Source organism: Pempheris klunzingeri, chromosome 1 (assembly GCF_042242105.1).
Source record: "Pempheris klunzingeri isolate RE-2024b chromosome 1, fPemKlu1.hap1, whole genome shotgun sequence".
Taxonomy (NCBI): Eukaryota; Metazoa; Chordata; class Actinopteri; order Acropomatiformes; family Pempheridae; genus Pempheris; species Pempheris klunzingeri.
Genome location: NC_092012.1, coordinates 20,062,305 through 20,079,746, shown reverse-complemented (window position 1 = coordinate 20,079,746; position 17,442 = coordinate 20,062,305). Strand labels below are relative to the sequence as shown.

The window sequence follows — 17,442 nt, the reverse complement described above, 5'->3', positions numbered from 1 at the left end:
GTTATGGGAACTGCGAGGAGACGACACAGTCACACACCTCAGAGCGGATACTGTCCTGCTCTGATGTCTCTGGCTGGAGTTTTTGGCGGAAGCTGCAGTGCCAGAACCAACTCTGGAAGAGGACACGGGAAATGAGGAGATGGGTCCACTGAGCTATGTTATCACTGGCTCTCAGACTGGAGAGTGTGTGTTTGCGTATGTGTGTGTGAGTGTGTGTCTCTCTGTCTTTAAAACTGACAGACTGACTGACCGTCGATCCCCCTGCTGTATGCATGATTTGTCCCATTCTTCACCCGGCAACACTGTGTAAGCAGCCGTTCTCAGGGCCAGAGGAGAGTCACTGGCAGGAAGTTGTTTACTTTGTGTGAACAGGATGGAGACAAAAAGAAGAGTTGGTGGTGCATTTGAGTTACTTTGAAAGATAAAAGTAAGTAATCTGCAGTGTGGAAATACAACCAAGAGGGAGCATTTCTATTGGGAGAGAGGACGTAAACGGACGGAGCAATGCACCTCATGAGTTCCACTTTCAAGTCATCCATTATAAAAAGGTGCAACCAAACTCTTCAGTAATGACTGATAGTAATAATGATGAATCAGTTACTATAGTTTTCTAGGTCCATTATCATCTATTAATAGAATAATCTGTGCTGCCAAGTTGTGTAAAAACCCTTCAGGTAGCCTGATTGAAAGGTTTTTCTTATTAATGGCTTTTAGCTTTTGTTAGAACCTATAAATATACTATACTTTAGAAAGTATATATATATAGTATATACACTGTTGCCCATAAAGTTGGAATAAAATGTTTTCTACCTCTTCTCATGAAATGATTGTGACAATGTGATTTATTCTTGATAAATAAAGTGTATATCTTCTCAACTTTATTGATCAAACTCTTCCAAACATATCACAGTGAAACTTAAACCACAATTAACCTTTGCAAACTGTGGATTCAGGCTTTAACAAAATTGGGGGAATTGAACAATTATTCCAACTTTATGGGCAACAGTGTATATATAGAATGTGTATATATATATATATATATATATATATATATATATATATATATATATATATATATATATATATATATATATATATATATATATATATATATATATATATATATATATATATATATATATATATATATGTATACTATATAGAAAGAATGTATGAGGCATGGACTGAAACAGCAGCGCTGTAACTTTCAGCTTTTCCCCACTGACAGATTTATGTCTTATAGCATTATCTACTTTTATATCACTGCAGCATCATTTAATCTGCCTTAATAGAAGCTCTCAAATAATGTATTATTGCAGTTCCATAAATTCTGAAGACTCACAAGAGACAAATAATCTGACTTTTAGTATGAATTAAGCTCCACAATTTTCCTCAATGCAACTTGTCTCTCGTTAGCCCCTCTGCCCTACCTGGTCAATCATTTCAAACCAATGCGACCAGTTTGTAACAGACTTCCTGTTAAAAATGTGTGGCTCCCAAACTGACTTAACTGATGCAAAGTCACTTGAGTCATTTTCTCAGATTTGACAAAGCTCCTCCAGTGTCACAGAAAACGTCATACGTGTGTTTTCACAGGCTCAGTGAAGAGCCGCTTTAAAGCATTCAAATTCATCACATGCAAGCCCGACAAAATCTGGAAAGAAGCTCGGCAAGCCATCACTGCAGCGTTAAAATCAGTTTACTTCTGTTCTTTTTGGTTTTTGTTAGGTGAGCATGTGACAACCTGGCGTCAGTGGCAGGTTAAATGAAGCACATGTCCTGTTGAAGTGGTGGAAGATTGTGTGGTTCAGATTGTGCTGTCTGTCTGTCTGTCTGTCTGTCTGTCTGTCTGGCTGGCTGGCTGGCTGGCTGCTGTCGGGGGCGACTTGCCAACATGTCTGAGTCCTTGGAGAGAAAAGACAGTAGATAAGAAAGGATGCCAGATTGAAAAAGAGTTTATAAATGGTTAAACTGAAAATGCAAATTGTGAGAAAGAGAGGAAAAGCCTTCCTGATCAGCTGACCACGCTGGCTTGACTTCACACCGAAGCTACGGCCTCCTCTTGGATGGAGATATAACATTCAATTACACACACAATGAACAAGCTATTTTTAATATTCTGCATCCCCAGGCTTTATACAGCACCTTTTTAGCAAAGACTCACCTCCTCATGCTCACAACTAAAAATAGAAACCATTAGAATAGAATCCACATAAAGGCTGACATACGCTTCAGTACATCTGACTTTTGCAGTTACAATGTTGTGAAACATTAACTTCCCTCGGGGTAATTACTGTCAAAGAGTGGGAGGCAGAATGGTTGACACACTAACAGTGCGCTCTGCAGCATGAGGCTGCATGTGAGCTTTCAGGGACATTTGAAGTTATAGACGCATTCATTTACATTGCAAGTATCAGCTGATTTGGTACATACATACTAACCACAGACACAGACTGTAGAACTGAAGATCTTTACTGCTGAAAAATCACATTTACCTCTTTTTTAAGCCATGCAGATAGCTTTGGTTTTATTTGCTGAGATTTTAAGGTTTTGGGTGCTGAGACGTATTTATTTGTACTGTGGATCACTCACTGACATGACCTCACCACTTTTAGAGAGGAAATAGTAATTACTGATTTTCAGTACTTTTTTTGTGAAGGTGTCCTGTCCTTGCTGAGAATGTGGCGTGGCCCACATTAAGAAACAGGCAACAAACATGTAGTGTAGTACACATGGAGAAAATGACCAGACCTTTGCAGATATTCTTCACTACATGTATGTAGAGTTCTGCGCCTGTCTTGAACTTTGACATCTTTCTGTCTGACTCTAACCACCACCCTCTGAGGTGAGATGTACATGTTTTCTTCTTTCTTGCAGAGAGTTAGATGAGAAGATCAAAACTGTCTGTAAGGGAAATACGGCTACAACCTGCGGTTGCTTAGCTTAGCAGGTGAAACAGGAAAAGGTGGGAAACAGCTAGTTGGTTATAGTTGAATGAAATCTCCCCACCTGCTCACTAACATGTAACATGTTAGTGAGCAGTCATTTATTCATTCCATCAAAAGAAAACTTCGCTTATGATACGTGAGGATATGTGTATCTGATGACAAGACCAAGAAATAGTCCTGCACATAAGCCCCCCGTAACACCAGAAAACCTAAAGTAACCAGCTGCTGGTTGTGGCCATTTCACCAGAGAGACATGAGCTCGGGTTTGATATTCTCATGTAACTGGCCCCAAGAGAGCAAATAAGCCATTACCATGGTGCACAGAGAAGCTCAAAAAAGTGGAGTAAGAAAACATTTTTGAGTGGAGGGGAGGCGATAAGTAACTTTACCAACAACCAGTTTTCTCTTGTAGAATTGATTTTAATAAAACCGTAACGTGCCCCGTGGTCCCTACATCGCTCCCTGTTCTCTCAACCTTGGCTGGCTAGATGATTACAGTGGAGAAAATATCATGAGCCAGTGTGCTGTATCTGTCTGACTGTGCTGTTGATTCTGGTCTGTACTTCCTGCTTTGATAACTTTACCTCACGCACCATAAGACCTGCTGCCACAGGCCAGTCACACTCATCAGGCCACTCTATCATCCAGGAAGTTTAAACACCAATAATTACTCAGTGGTTCAGCGGCTGTGAACTGAGTGGGAGGAGATACTGATTAATGTTCTTCCAAACATTCAATAAAGCAAAGTTATGTCTGGCAGTGGTGAGAATTAGCTGCTCATCACATGGCTGAGTGAAACTTTGAAGCTGGATTAAAGGTATCTCCCTACAACTTCAAATAAAAAATATACAAAGTTATAATTTAGACTTACAAATTTAAAAAAATTTATCTGTTCGATCAGATTTGATTGACAGCGACTAAACAACCCTCCAACTGTCATGAGATTTTATTCAACATCACCCTTTTCCAGCTGAGCCCTCAAACCACAGCACAGAGAACAAAAAGAATCTTTCATGCATCGCTCACAGTTGGAAGCGAACTGAGAAAAGACGTTTTCAGGGCCTTTAACAGGTAAATCATGCTCTCTTTAGTGTGGTCATATGCACATGGATGTTGTACTGAACAGCTGTTCACCCAAAACACACCTGCAAAAGGTTTCATCATCCAAAATCAGATGTTTTCAAGTCTAACTTAAGTATGATGTTGCCATGATGTCAGTGAGAGCTGTTTTTTTGCCTAAATTTCTTTATATTTTAGCCAATTTGCATTATTAAATAATGCTAAATTAGCTATTAGCACTTCCTGTTTGTAATGTACCCATGGCTAAACAGACAACTATCACTGAATACTTTGACACCAGTGAAAAGTTTAAATTGTGATGATTTTCAGTTCTGGAGTTACAAGGAGTGATTTTTTTTTCTTATTTCCAAGCCGGTTATGGATCTAAAAAATATACGCACCTTGTCTTTCTATTCAGATTTGACTGAGTTATGCCTCCAAGAAGGAGTCAAATTGCAGCATGTGGGAACTAATTGGTTTTTAAGTATCTTAATCGCCAGCGTGACGTGTATCAGAGACTGCAGCTCAGACTGTTGACTTGTTGATAAGCAGGCCAAATCAGCAGCCATACTACCAAACTAAACTAAACTCCAGTGGTTTTTCAACACTGGCATTCACCTGACCTCTATCTTCACCTCACGCCTCTAAGAGCAACCTGACAGCAGCTGAAAATCTTTTTTTCTTTACCTCCAGTGGTTTAAAATCTGACTTTGCTGCAGTGATGTAGAAGTGCACTCCAGGGTGTGTCGGTACACCGTGACATCACTGTTTGGCGTGGTTGCAACAGAGAACACCTCTGGCCACACTTACTGGGAATATTGGATGGGGTCAGAGATACAACACATTAAAACTTGAAATTGAAACCGGACTGGGTAGTAAACCTTCTTTTCAGCCTGGTGTTATTGTAAGTTACTCTTTCATTTTTTTCCCAAATGTCAGAATAAAATCTGAACCAAGTAAACTCTCTTCTAATCAAGTATAATGTAATTCAACAACTATTGAGTTAAAACATTTTTGGCAAGAAGGTCCCGGGTTCAAATCCCGGATTGACCCCGGGGTCTGTCTGTGTGGAGTTTGCATGTTTGCATGTTGGGCTTGCTAGCGTGGATTCTCTCCGGGTACTCCGGCTTCCTCCCACAATCCAAAGACATGCACATTAGGTTAATTGGTAACTCTAAATTGCCCGTAGGTGTGAGTGTGAGAGTGAAAGGTTGTCTGTCTGTCTCTATCTCTGTATGTGGCCCTGCGATTGGCTGGCGACCAGTCCAGGGTGTACCCCGCCTCTCGTCCGAAGTCAGCTGGGATAGGCTCCAGCTTCCCCCGCGACCCTGACGGATAAGCGGTATAGAAAATGGATGGATGGATGGATGATCTATCCTCACTTGTTGTTTGGGAACGTTACTGTAACAAATCAACAGATCATGTAACGCATATTCTTCTTCGCAGTACACAGAACCAACTCCCAATCAAAGTGTGAGCACATTGAAAAAACACAGCAAACAGAGCAACAATTGAAATCTGGTATATTTTCAAGTCATGTGATGTACAAAAAATCTTTGTTACATTGTGTTTAGATAGGCTCTACAGACATTATTATTATTATTACAATGTGTTCTCCAAGACTCACTCATTGGCATAGAAACACTCTACAAGAACAAACATACAGTTTAGAAAAATACAGTTTTCGTGATTGCCGTTAAAAAAAGCATGAACATACTGTATCTAGCATGTTAGCACAAAATGAAAAAGTCTTAGAATTAGTTTCATTTTAGCACAGCTAAATAAAGTGATTGTGTAACAACGTCATGTTTGTTAACAAAGAGAGAAGGCAAAGGCAGACTAACCAGCCACCACACAGTGTAATGACACAACTCTTTCCATTCAGTGTTAGTACTGAACCATACAGTCTATATCTATATTCCAACTTTCTATTAGTTCAATTAGGATGTTTAATGGGCTCCTGAAAGACTCGTCAAGACTTGAATTAAAAGAATAATTTCTTTCAGATAGAAATCAGCAAAAATCCAGGAAACGATCATATAATTGAACTGTACCAGCAGAAAGTTATTTTCACTCACTTGCTGTTGTCATTACATCACTGATACCATGTCAACCTTAAAGCTGCACTGTACTCATGTCTACTTTCCCTTGTCATTACATTCACCAGATTAATCATCAGTTTGTTCATGAATAAAGTTTGTAACAGAATCTAGCCATCAGAATTCAAATGGTCTCATACTCCTTGTGTATGTGGGTAATAATCTAAGGGTTTAATTCTCTTGCTTGGATTGTTAAAGAGAAAAGTTTGAGTGTTAAACCGCATAGTTGTCATTGATGCCACATAACAATAAATTGGCAGCCTTGTGATTGGATGGACTGGTTAGCTCGGGGAGCTAGAGCATGGTGTTATGTTCAAAGGCTGTTAAATCAAAGTGCATTTTCAATGGCAGGCGAACACACGTGGAAGAAAACCCTCATTGTGTGTGTGTAGGTGTGTGTGTGTGCCAAAGCGGGGCATTAACACCTAATCTAATCTTGAACTGCAACATGTAAAACTTTCATGATCTGTCAGTGTGCAAATCTGTGGATCGTCCAATCAAACCATCATACGTCGACAATGTAAACAAAATACAACTTGATTTTTCCACTCTAATCCTTGAGGTCATACACAGTACACTGATAATAGAGAGAAATTAGAGACACGGTGTTCTCCAGGACACCGCAGGTATGGCAGCTGGCAGATATAGATCAGGTACAATTCCACGTCATTCATGAAATGCTTGCACATTTGTGCACATTTGGTAGCACCAGTCAGAAATGCAGTTCACTGTGAATTGTAACAGCTTTAGGATGGTCAGCACAGAGGAAATGGAGATGCTGGAATAGCAGTACTGCAATATATCCAATTTGATTCTCATAAATGATTGAAATGTTCACATAAATGAACATTTCAGTGGTCAATGGCTGTGACTAATTGGCTCAAAGCAGCACTGCATCATTCATATGTGACTGCTACAGTTTCCAGAACATGTGAACAGTCAAGTCTACAACAGTCAACCTACTTAATTCACTAGGCCACACAAATTGTATTATGATAGAAAACAGAAAGTATTGGATGAAAATGGCCACATGTGGATCCAGGCCAGTAGAGCATCAGGAGTGAACAACTGATTAGGTTTTGTTGGAGCAGCATTGGGCTTGTGAAACACCTAATTTTCCTCAGTTGAAATAAACAAATTTGTAAATGATAACATAAATAAGTACGAACACTTGTTAAATCAGTTGTCCACCCCTTAGTGTGCTGTGTTTGGCCTTGGTTTGGCAAAGTAAAGAGATTAAGGCACAGCAATGGTTTGACAAATCTCCTCATAGAACCATCTGGTACTTTCATTTCCTTGAAATCTACATCTAGAATCAGAGTTAGTGGCAAAAATCATCAAATCATTTAAGCGAAATGTTGAGATAACAACATTATAAAGAGAACTAAAGAGTAAAGAATCACTACTGCTGCAACCACAGCGATCAAACTCTTCAACATTGGTCCCGATCAGCGGCTACACACCCTCAACTTTAAAGGCAAGCTTGAGACGTTAGTTACACAAAAGTCTGTTAAATGGTGGGAAAGAATTTATAATGTGAAACCACTGTGAAAAGTAAATGGTTATACTTGCTGTTAATACCAACAGCAAGTAAAGTAAATGATTTACCTACACTACATGTCGTACAAAGTTCAGCGCTAAAATATGCCAAAAAAATATATATGAGTACTACTTAAAAGTACTACAGTGGTTTGTGATCCAGCCATGATCCAACCATAACAGGCAAATCATAAGTCATTCCTACCCAGTAACCTCATTTACTCAGGCTGCTAGCCAGCAAATAGCTTTAGATTCCAATTGCAAAAAGCTTAAACTGCACATCCTGAAAACATACTGTAAGTTTCTGAACATTTCCCCGTGTTTTTTGTGTGATTTCTTCCCCCTAATGTCTATAACATATAAAATGTGTATGTAAGCATCATATCCCAGCATCTTCACATTCTGCAGTCACACAGCACATAATCTGCCTCTGCCATCAGTCCTCCATCTTTGTAGCTCACACATCATCCTCTGTATCTTTTAAAGCTCTGATAGCATCATGTCCCATCGTAACCCCCCTCCTCTCTGTCCATGCTTCCATTCTGCCTTTATACTATCAACTGTCCAATAAAAAATAGTCTGTGAGTTGTAAAACTGCATAAAAACGTATCCTAAATTGTTGGTTTGTAAAATCTATGCGTGCTGCAAACACAGACAGACAGGCATCATGGACATTCTTCTGACTTTTAGATATTGGGTCCAAAAATATTCAAATTTTCTGTGTGCGGTATGCTGGAAAAGTACAGTTATTGTCCTCTCCAATTCCAAGATCTTAAAGAGGTTTGGGTGACAGACACTTTACATCTTCGTAGAGGGCTGCAGATGTCCCTGCCAGCGTCACAAAGTACCACATGCTCATTATTACTTGATTTGCCAATAAAAAACAGTGTCTGCTCTCAGCACTGATGCCTCCAATGATGACAAATGAAAAGACCTCGGGAACATCTTGAAAGGTGTTGGCCGTCCTCTTTTTACTGGAGGTGTTCAATGACTGAGATATCTCCTCTCTCTGGGTCCAAACCGTTCATGAACAAACCGCCATTTCTAGCCAGCGGTGTTGTCAGGCCCTGCAGCCCGGCCTCCCTCTCGTTCTTGTCCCGTTCATCGTTGAAGTTGACCGACACGGCCCTCTTGGGCAGCGTGAGCTCAGGTGCAGGGCTGAATCCGAGCTCAGAGGACAGTTTACGTTTAATTGAGGCGGCACGTTGGAACTTATCGTAGATCTCGACGCTAACACGTCGTCGTGTTTCTTTGAACTCTGCTGAAACGTTAGCTGTCCACTCTGCAGCATGAGCTCGGATCTCTCCAACCTGCATGGGGAGAGAAAGGGAAGTAAGTAGATAGTATGGATGGATACACATGGGTGAACCTTGACATGACAGTGTCAGTTAAATGGCTAAAATAAGAAATGAAATAGAGAGAAATAAAGAGGAGCAAAAAATTGAGTATAAGAGAACATGTGGAATGGCACTTAGAAATAACCTTTAAAAGGACCTTCTCAGTGGTTTTGTTTGTATTGGGAAAACTATTAACAGCAATGGTCCGCAGCACTGTGCATTACAGCACAACATTTTACAGGTTTCCATTCAGTTCAGTACAATATGAAAATGAAAAATGAAAAATTGTTTGTGCATTCAAGAACCTCTGACAATCCCTTTTATGATGTGCTGATTTTTTCTCTCGAGCTGATAATGTCTATAACATAACAATCCACGGCATGGTCCTTTAGTGGTCTAGCACCATAAATATAACATTATGAGGCAGTCAGTATGTATAGACACACCTGTGTGTTTTCTGTTTAGCCTTGTGAAATTAATTGCATTGTATCTCTGTCCACACAGAATTAAAAAAAGAGTATTAATCAGCCACGGAAAATATGACACACACACACAGCTGGGTACACCTTGAAATAGCTAAATAGCAATAACACATATATATCTGATGGACCACAGCATGATGTAGATAAGAATAATATTCACCAAGAACTGATTGTGCTGTCACGCTGAGTCTAATTTTCAGATCAATTTCTGAAAAAAATCAATTTAGGGAAGCACAACCATTGCATTACTGTCTGCACAACTCAATTTACACGATTTTTTACACCTCACTGTCTGTCTACAGAAAACCCCTGAATCTCATATGAGTAGAGTTCTGCTCTGCTACACCACAGAGACCTTCCTCAGTGTACCTGCTGCGCCATGAGGCCATAAAATGCTTTAACAAAAATGGAGCAAAACACCGGGAATTTCCCCCCATGGGGGATCAAATAAAGAAAAGTCTAAGTTTAGTACTGTAGGGACAGGTCTGTGCATCAGACGGTAAAACCACGAGGTCGCTCATATCACTATGTTTTTGCCTCTGACAGCAAAAGTAACATTTCCAAGTACAAGAAACCTTTGGAACAAATTCTATGTTCTCTCCTGTACTTCTTTTTACAAATGTTACATGCACAGTATTATGACAGGACAGGACTATTAATAAATCCAGCCAAGTCTTCTGGAGTGCTTCTGGAGTCTTTGGGCCATTTTGGTATCAGTGACTTGTGGGCGGAAAAAAAACCTCAAATACTGCAAGCAATACTACTATATCACAGCACCTGATTATTTTAACACATTCACAGGCCAGTAAGATTTTTCAGTGTCACAGCAGGACTTCAGCATGAGAGCCCATGGGGAGCATCAGTGAATGCACACACACACACACACACACATACACACACACACACTGCATCATGCATCATCACTTAACAGTTGCGGCTGTCCACCTGTATCATTCTTCTAATTATGTTCGACTAATGGGTACAGCATGTTATGTCATCATGTCTTCATGTTCTTGTCAAAGACTCAAGACCTGTTCTCTGAAAACTCTTACACGAGAATCTGTTTGTTAGTGAAGGATTGGCTAATATGTACGACCTTTCATCTAAATCTTTCTGGAGGGAAATCTTGAGGTTTTTCAATCAAGAGCTCCTGTGAAAACTCATTTAATTAGCATAACCTGTGTTGTATTTGTAGATTCATTTTCTGATCAGGACATCACCACACTTGTCCAAATGACCTCTCTCTCTCTCTCTCTCTCTCTCTCTGGAGATGCTCAAAGTAATGGCCTACAACTGTGTCCATGTGTTTGGATAGCAGACAGCTGATTGGATTAGAAAACAGCCTTATCATTAAAATCAAGTTAAGCAGAGGGCAAAAGTTGAGGTGGGGATATGGCACTGTAGCTGAGCAGCAGGAATAACCTGCGTGTCCCTGTGCTGAAAGAGTGACGGATGGAAAGAGACAGAGACACAAAACATCTGTATTACCAGATAAACAGGATTGAAGAGAGAAAAAGAACAAAGTGAAAAGAAGATGCTGCAAAAGAAATCAGAGCCAGTGAATGAAGGAGTAAATGAAACCAGCAGTCTCATACCTCTTCTTTTGTCCTCTTGGAGATGACTCTGAGCCAGTCTCCTATCATGCTGAGGATGGCAGCAAAGTAGGCTAGTCCCACCAGAATCCAGAACCATACAACTGGTTTATAGTAATCTAAGTACTCTATTTCTGAGCCACCTAGACACAGAGACACACAGAGACACTGACTGTAATATCCAATCCAAAAGAAGTCCACCTATTGATACACACAGGCATGATGCAGACAGACTGCACCGGCTTGCTTTTTCGTACCTGCCACAAAATCTCCAAATCCTATGGTAGTCAGGGTGATGACCACAAAGTAGAGGGACTCCAGCGCAGACCAGCCCTCGATGTGTTTAAAGATGGCTGCTGGGAGCGCCACAAACAGCAGGCAGCCAAACAGCACAAACAGCAGGGTGGAGATGACGCGGATCTTTGTCTGACTGATGTCCCAGTGCTGAGGGAGAGAAACAGAGAGGCAGGGAAAATGAGCATTATGACAGTGGAATTCAACTGGGCAACTTTATAGCCTCTGGAGGTCTGATCCGTTTGGTCTGTTTGTGATCACTGCAAACAGCTCTGGCCCTAAATCAAAGTACTGGATGAAGTGACATTTAGTCAGAGGGTCACAACAAATATTACACATAATCCTAAATTGGATTTTAATATGTGCACCATGTTTGTTGAGACATATCACTTCAAACGAAATATTACTGTCATGGTGTCTCAACAGGATCAGTAGGATTCGTCCTCTAGGGAACATGACTGTCTGTTTTATTAAAATACATCCGATAGTTGTAGAGATATTTCAGTCTCAACCAGATAAATTACAGATACATTGTTAATTATCTTTGAAGTGAAATGGTGAAACAGCCAGACGTTGTAACCAGTTCCATAAACTGGTCCTCTGGGTGCAGTAGAAAAGACCTTCACAGTATTCACTGGGAATAATGCTGCATTCTCACACAATCTGGGCACAGAGCAATGAGGCTTTGACAAACACACACACAATCACACACGCACACAATGAACTTTTGTCCTCTGTGACCAGCGTTAATCATAATATTCATTACGGAGTCCCTCGGGTGCACTGAGAGCAGCAGAGGGAGCAAATCATTCAAGTTACACATTCAGACTGCTCCTCATTTCATTCAAGACTGGAAAGCAAATTATTCAAACAGGCAACTTAAAATCTGATAACTTGAACAAAAAGGTTTGTTTCCTTTTTTTGACGTGAAGGCTCATTACAGTATGTTAATGCTGACTTTATAAACCGCCAATACTCTATATACTAGTTGGAGTTCTGGAGTCAGCTGCTGAAAGATCGACCTACTGGAGCTTTACATTTAAAGTCAGCTTTTAATCTAAGATGACAATCATTCGCAGTTTAAAGTTTAAATCAAGCCCTTATTGACAGAGTTGGATTCAGTATCATCAGTTATCAGCACTCAGCCAAGTGTAAATTCAGGTCATAGGTTTTGTTCACGTTACATCTGAAGTGTGCAGGCTTGTGGAACATTTACACAGAAATACTGTAGCACACGTGTAAGGTCTGGGCTGAATTTACAATGTTCATTTTTACTTTGGAAAAAAGCAGCTTAGCCTGCAGAGAATCTGATTTTTTTGTTTTAAAGGCCACGAATGCCAAAGATTAATGACACAAAGAGTTAAAAACCAAGCTGACTTTGTTCCTGAAAACTTCATCAACAGGGTTTAATTCCCACTGGGGCGACTCACGCTAAAAGCAACAGTAAAATGTATGAAACAATGGCACAACGAGGTCATTTTAATAGAGGCTTCAAACAAGGAGATCTCTGAGGTTCAGAGTCTAAAAATAATAACAATGATTAACAATAATTACATGTACTATGATATAGGCTTTAAACCGTCTCACCCACTCTCACCGCATGCTTTGGTTAAATCAGAGCATAGCATGGTAGTTAAATTAGATGCCAGCCTTTGTTAATTTTATATTTAAGAGCTGGTGTGGGTGAGGATATTGTTGAGAGTTGGTTTAATGTAAATTATTCAGGGTAGCCTATACTGACTTGTCGTCTGCAGACTATAACTGCGTCCAAACAATTGCCTGAAACAATGTCAGTGTGTTTGTGTATGTTCCTCCAGACTCACCACAAACATTTTCTCCACTCTGGCAATGCCCTTGCCGAATATGGTGCCGAGCTGATCTCCTACACCAGCCAAAAGGAAGCCGAACAGAGGTATCCCTAGCAACGCATAGACGATGCAGAAGATCCTTCCACCTTCTGTGTGGGGAGAGATGTTCCCAAAACCTGCAGAGAGCACAGAAAGAAAAGAGACTGAGAGAGATCACACCATGTCACAACATGTCTACTAACTGAATGGCTACGGAGACAGCCCTCAGACCCAGTCTAATCATATGCAGTGACCGGATATACAATCAGTGAGTAACACCTCCACTTGTGACAGCAGGAGATCAAGTTACTTAAGTGACCATAACAGCTTTCTTCACATGCATTCATATTGCATTCACTTACTCCATTCATGACTTAATACATATGAAGGGTGACACATCTAAAATCTACTACGTGTACTAGTTCTTTAATCAGACTGAATGTTGTGTGTGTGTGTGTGTGTGTGTAAATGGTAAATGTAAATGGTCTGTATTTGTATAGACGCTTTCTAGTCATTTCGACTACTCAAAGCGCTTTTACATGACATCCTCATTCACCCATTCACACATCATTCATTCAGGAGGAATCTAAGTTGGAGGAGACTATTCTTTCACACACTGAAGCTGCTTCAGGACCAAGTTGGGGTTCAGTGTCTTGTCCAAGGACACTTCGACATGCTGACTCATAAGAGCCAGGGACCGAACCAGCGACCTTCAGGTTGTGTGTCCTACCGATGGTTGTGATGACAGTCCCAGCAAAGAAGAAGGCGGAGCTTAGGTCCCACAGGCTGCTGTGGTTGGTCAGAGTCCCTGCAGGGTTCACTCCTGAACGGATCGCAGACACAACTTGCTGGAGGGGAGAGAGAGAGAGGGAGAGAGAGATTTGTGTTTCAGATCAACAGCTATCAAATAGTAACCGTTTCAAACTTGAACACATATTTTGTGTTGCTTTCTTGCTGCCTTTAAATAATGTTATCATGAAACAGTTTCAGCAGGTGCTCCTGAGCTACAGTATGTGTTTCTGGCAGCAGTGCAGGCAGAAATGTGTGTTTGTGTGCTTTACTGTCTAATGAATTAAAGATGGAAGACTTGAAATGACTGTGGGTAAGCTACATTAAGGTGAATGTAAGAGCCCCTGAAGGGTTTAATAGTTTAGAATTGGAAGCAGGACTGGACTAACAAAACCAGAAATAAACTCTCTGAGGCTTAACGTTTCCTCCTTCTCCTCCTGTGAAGCTCTAGAAGCTGTCCATGGTGCTGAAACCACTGCAGCTGAGCTGAAATACAACTCTGTACAACATATACACAACTAATCTACTTTTTTCATGTGAGGTAAGTTTAACCTTAACCAGTTCCTCCAGCTGGCTCTGGTTGACACAGGAGTGTCTGGACAGGAACTCCAGCTTCTGGGACAGGATGGCCAAGCGCTGTGCACTAAGAGAGAGGAAGGAGAGAGAGGAAGTGAGGCTGAGAAATATTTGTCTCCACATTTCCACATCTACACGCTCCTCTTCAATGAAATTACTTATTCTCAGTCATGTCATTATTTAACTGTTGAAAACTTAGTTGCATCCGGTTATTTACTTGTTGCAGAATTGATGTAGTGAGTGTATTTGAGGAATTTGATGAAAGAGCTGAGTAACTCTGGATTATGTCTTTGCAGATGAGGCAAGAAGTTTGTGTTTTCATGCATGATTTTGACCTAAAGCATATGAAGATTAAATTAGAGGCCCAATTATTGAACTCTGTGGAACTCCACATGTCATAGTGATGCAATCAGGTTATTTATTACCAGTTGCAAAAACATAGCCACTTCCTTCAAGTTATAACTTTGACCCAACACAGCCCTGTGTAGTCTTTCAGTCTATGTAGTATTCATACTCTATGATCAACAGTGTTGAAGAATGCAATAATATCCTGCAGCACAAGGACTAACATTTTTGGCAGACAGACAATTAGACATATTTTTAACTTGCCTACCTTTCATGAGGCTGCTCCAGGGATCTGAAGACTGCTGCTCCCATAACCAGATACAGAACCACCAAAAGAAAGATGGCTGTCACCGTCTTCCATTTCATCACTGTGGCAACCACCTACAACACTTCAACTGATCAATCAACCCACATAGATACAGGTCTCTTGAAATAACCCATAATAATGCCAAAAGGACATTTTAGGCGAGTGTTTTATCCCTACTGTAGAATAAGCATCTTGTGGAAAAAATGAAAAAAAATTTTTAATAAAAAAGTAAAAAAAGCTGGACTGTCTCTTTTTTCTCTCACCTCACTCTCCTCCCGGGGAGTCAGTGTGATTGGCTTTGTGGAGAAGGAGAGGCGGGGCTTGGTGTTGTGAGTGGCGGATTTAGGGTCCAATAAGTCTGGAGCAGCCACTGTCAGGGGAAATGAGAAAACGATGTTGAGATTTTTTCCCCAATATTTTTCCCCCCATCCCTGTCCCTTCACTCTGCTCCCTTTTAAAAGTCCTTATAAATAAACCATCAACAAGGCCTTTGAATCCTAACACCAGTGAAAACATGAAGCAAGCACATCCTCAGGAATTTTCTCCCATTCATGCTGCAGTGTATATGCAACGTCTAATGTGTGTGTGTGCTTTTATAAGATACAGCAAGTAGTTGAGAATAAAAAGTATGCTGTAAGCGAGAGGAGCGAGAGGGAGGGCACGGGCATCTTCACTGTAAGGGGATGGCTGCCAGTGAACTGCTTTCATGTTTATATTCCCTTTAAGCAGGTGTGTGAGGGTGTAAGAGGAGTGCTGTCATTTCTGCTGAATCGTGACACGGCTGTATACCAGGTGGGGTGTCCAAAATATGGCAGGTGTTATAAACAGAGAAAGTTAGACTAATAACTCAGTTTTGCATCTGTTCTTCAGATGTGATTTCTGTGCAGTCAAAGAGAAGGAAAGAGAGAGATTTTAGTTGAGACAGCAGCACTATCAGCTTCCACTTGATTCTCTTGACCTTTGACTCACTTTTATGTTCTTAATAATACACACTCTTGCCAATAAAGCTTGTTGAATTAAAATGAGTTACTGTGAGTATGGAGAGGAGAGAGAAGGAGAACGTGTATCCGGGCTGGACAATATACTGTCATATGAGGTGTACTTTATAGATGTGCAATACCATTACATTTGCATTAGGCCATCTTTTAAGCCATAAATAATAGCAGACGTAATGAAAGACATGACATTAATGTAAAGGAAAACATTGTCAGGTACAACTGCAGTACTTGATATAACACAGCATTACATCCCCTTTGCTCTGTCGCAGTAGTTAAGTTGGTGGTATCATCCAAATAGTGCTCTGGTAGCTGACAGTCAACTGTGAGCATGTTCGTTAACTAATATGGAAGGTCTTTGTTCATGCAGTATTACGCCTGACTGTCAATGAGGTGCACAACAATCAGAGGGAAATGCACATATGCACATATGCACCTCAGCTGGTAGGGTTAGGGTGCAGACCCTTTGTGCCATCCCTTCTCTCTGTCCCCTGTCGACTGTCTACTATCAAATAAAGCATGAAAACGGGCTAATGACAGTTATTACAGAGCTGAAAATATTAGTTTTGCCACAGACAACAACTACTGAGTGAGCTAAGCTGCTTGTTTATTGTGCATCATTTAATAATGATGACAAGCATTACATTTAAATCTGGTAGGGGGGGCTCTAAGGGCCCCACCACTGTCTATTGCCCAGCCCGAGCATGAGTGTGTGTCCATGTGTCTAGAGAGGGGGATGAGTAGAGCAGGGGAGGGGGGGTTGGGAGGGTCAGGAGGTGGAGTCTGCTCAGGATCACTCAGACAGCAGAGAGGGAAGTTTCCACGGAAAACGCTCACTGTTACAGCCCAAGGAACATTTTATCAACAGAGAGCATAACAATTGAACTTAATTGTGATTTTAATGAAAATAAAATAAACTACATTACATAATAAACCTCTGTGTTGTAGTACACAACATACTCCAGTTGCTGTATGACAAGGTCACAGGTGACACAATTGCACTGAGATAAATTACAAAAAACATTGATTATGCTTTTATTCTTTAAAAGATTCCGATTTTTTTCTTTTTCTATACTAAATCCTATAAACTCCTTTTATGATGAGAAAGAAAAAAAGGTCAGAAGCACTCAAGTTGATTACCATCCACGCAAGGGTTTGACCAAAACATATACAGCATGTGCTGGTGACTTGAAAGTGGAATAATATTTCAGGGGGTCACCTTGGAAGCACGGC

General features: G+C 40.6%; 1 protein-coding gene across 2 annotated transcripts; it reads right to left on the bottom strand.

Moving 5' to 3' along the window:
• Nucleotides 1–8,616: 8,616 nt before the first annotated feature.
• Nucleotides 8,617–15,579, bottom strand: kcnk2a (potassium channel, subfamily K, member 2a). 2 transcript variants are annotated; one of them, XM_070832992.1, is made up of 8 exons: nucleotides 15,459–15,579; nucleotides 15,176–15,275; nucleotides 14,539–14,629; nucleotides 13,928–14,045; nucleotides 13,174–13,334; nucleotides 11,296–11,500; nucleotides 11,060–11,199; nucleotides 8,617–8,955 (listed from the first exon to the last, which is right to left on the bottom strand). In XM_070832992.1, coding segments are annotated over exons 1-8 (1,155 nt in total). In that variant the 5' UTR covers nucleotides 15,460–15,579. The 2 variants fall into 2 exon arrangements, with proteins under 2 accessions (XP_070689093.1, XP_070689094.1); XM_070832993.1 differs by having other exon boundaries at nucleotides 15,176–15,288; nucleotides 15,478–15,579.
• Between the last annotated feature and the right edge of the window lie 1,863 nt (nucleotides 15,580–17,442).

Bases quoted from the DNA above. Each gene is read 5' to 3' on its own strand.
- kcnk2a (XM_070832992.1), bottom strand. The intron at 14,046-14,538 runs GTTAAACTTACC...TCTCCCCTCCAG, and splicing joins AGCTGGAGGAACTGGTTAAG to CAAGTTGTGTCTGCGATCCG. The intron at 11,200-11,295 runs GTGCAGTCTGTC...CTCTGTGTCTAG, and splicing joins AGGTACGAAAAAGCAAGCCG to GTGGCTCAGAAATAGAGTAC.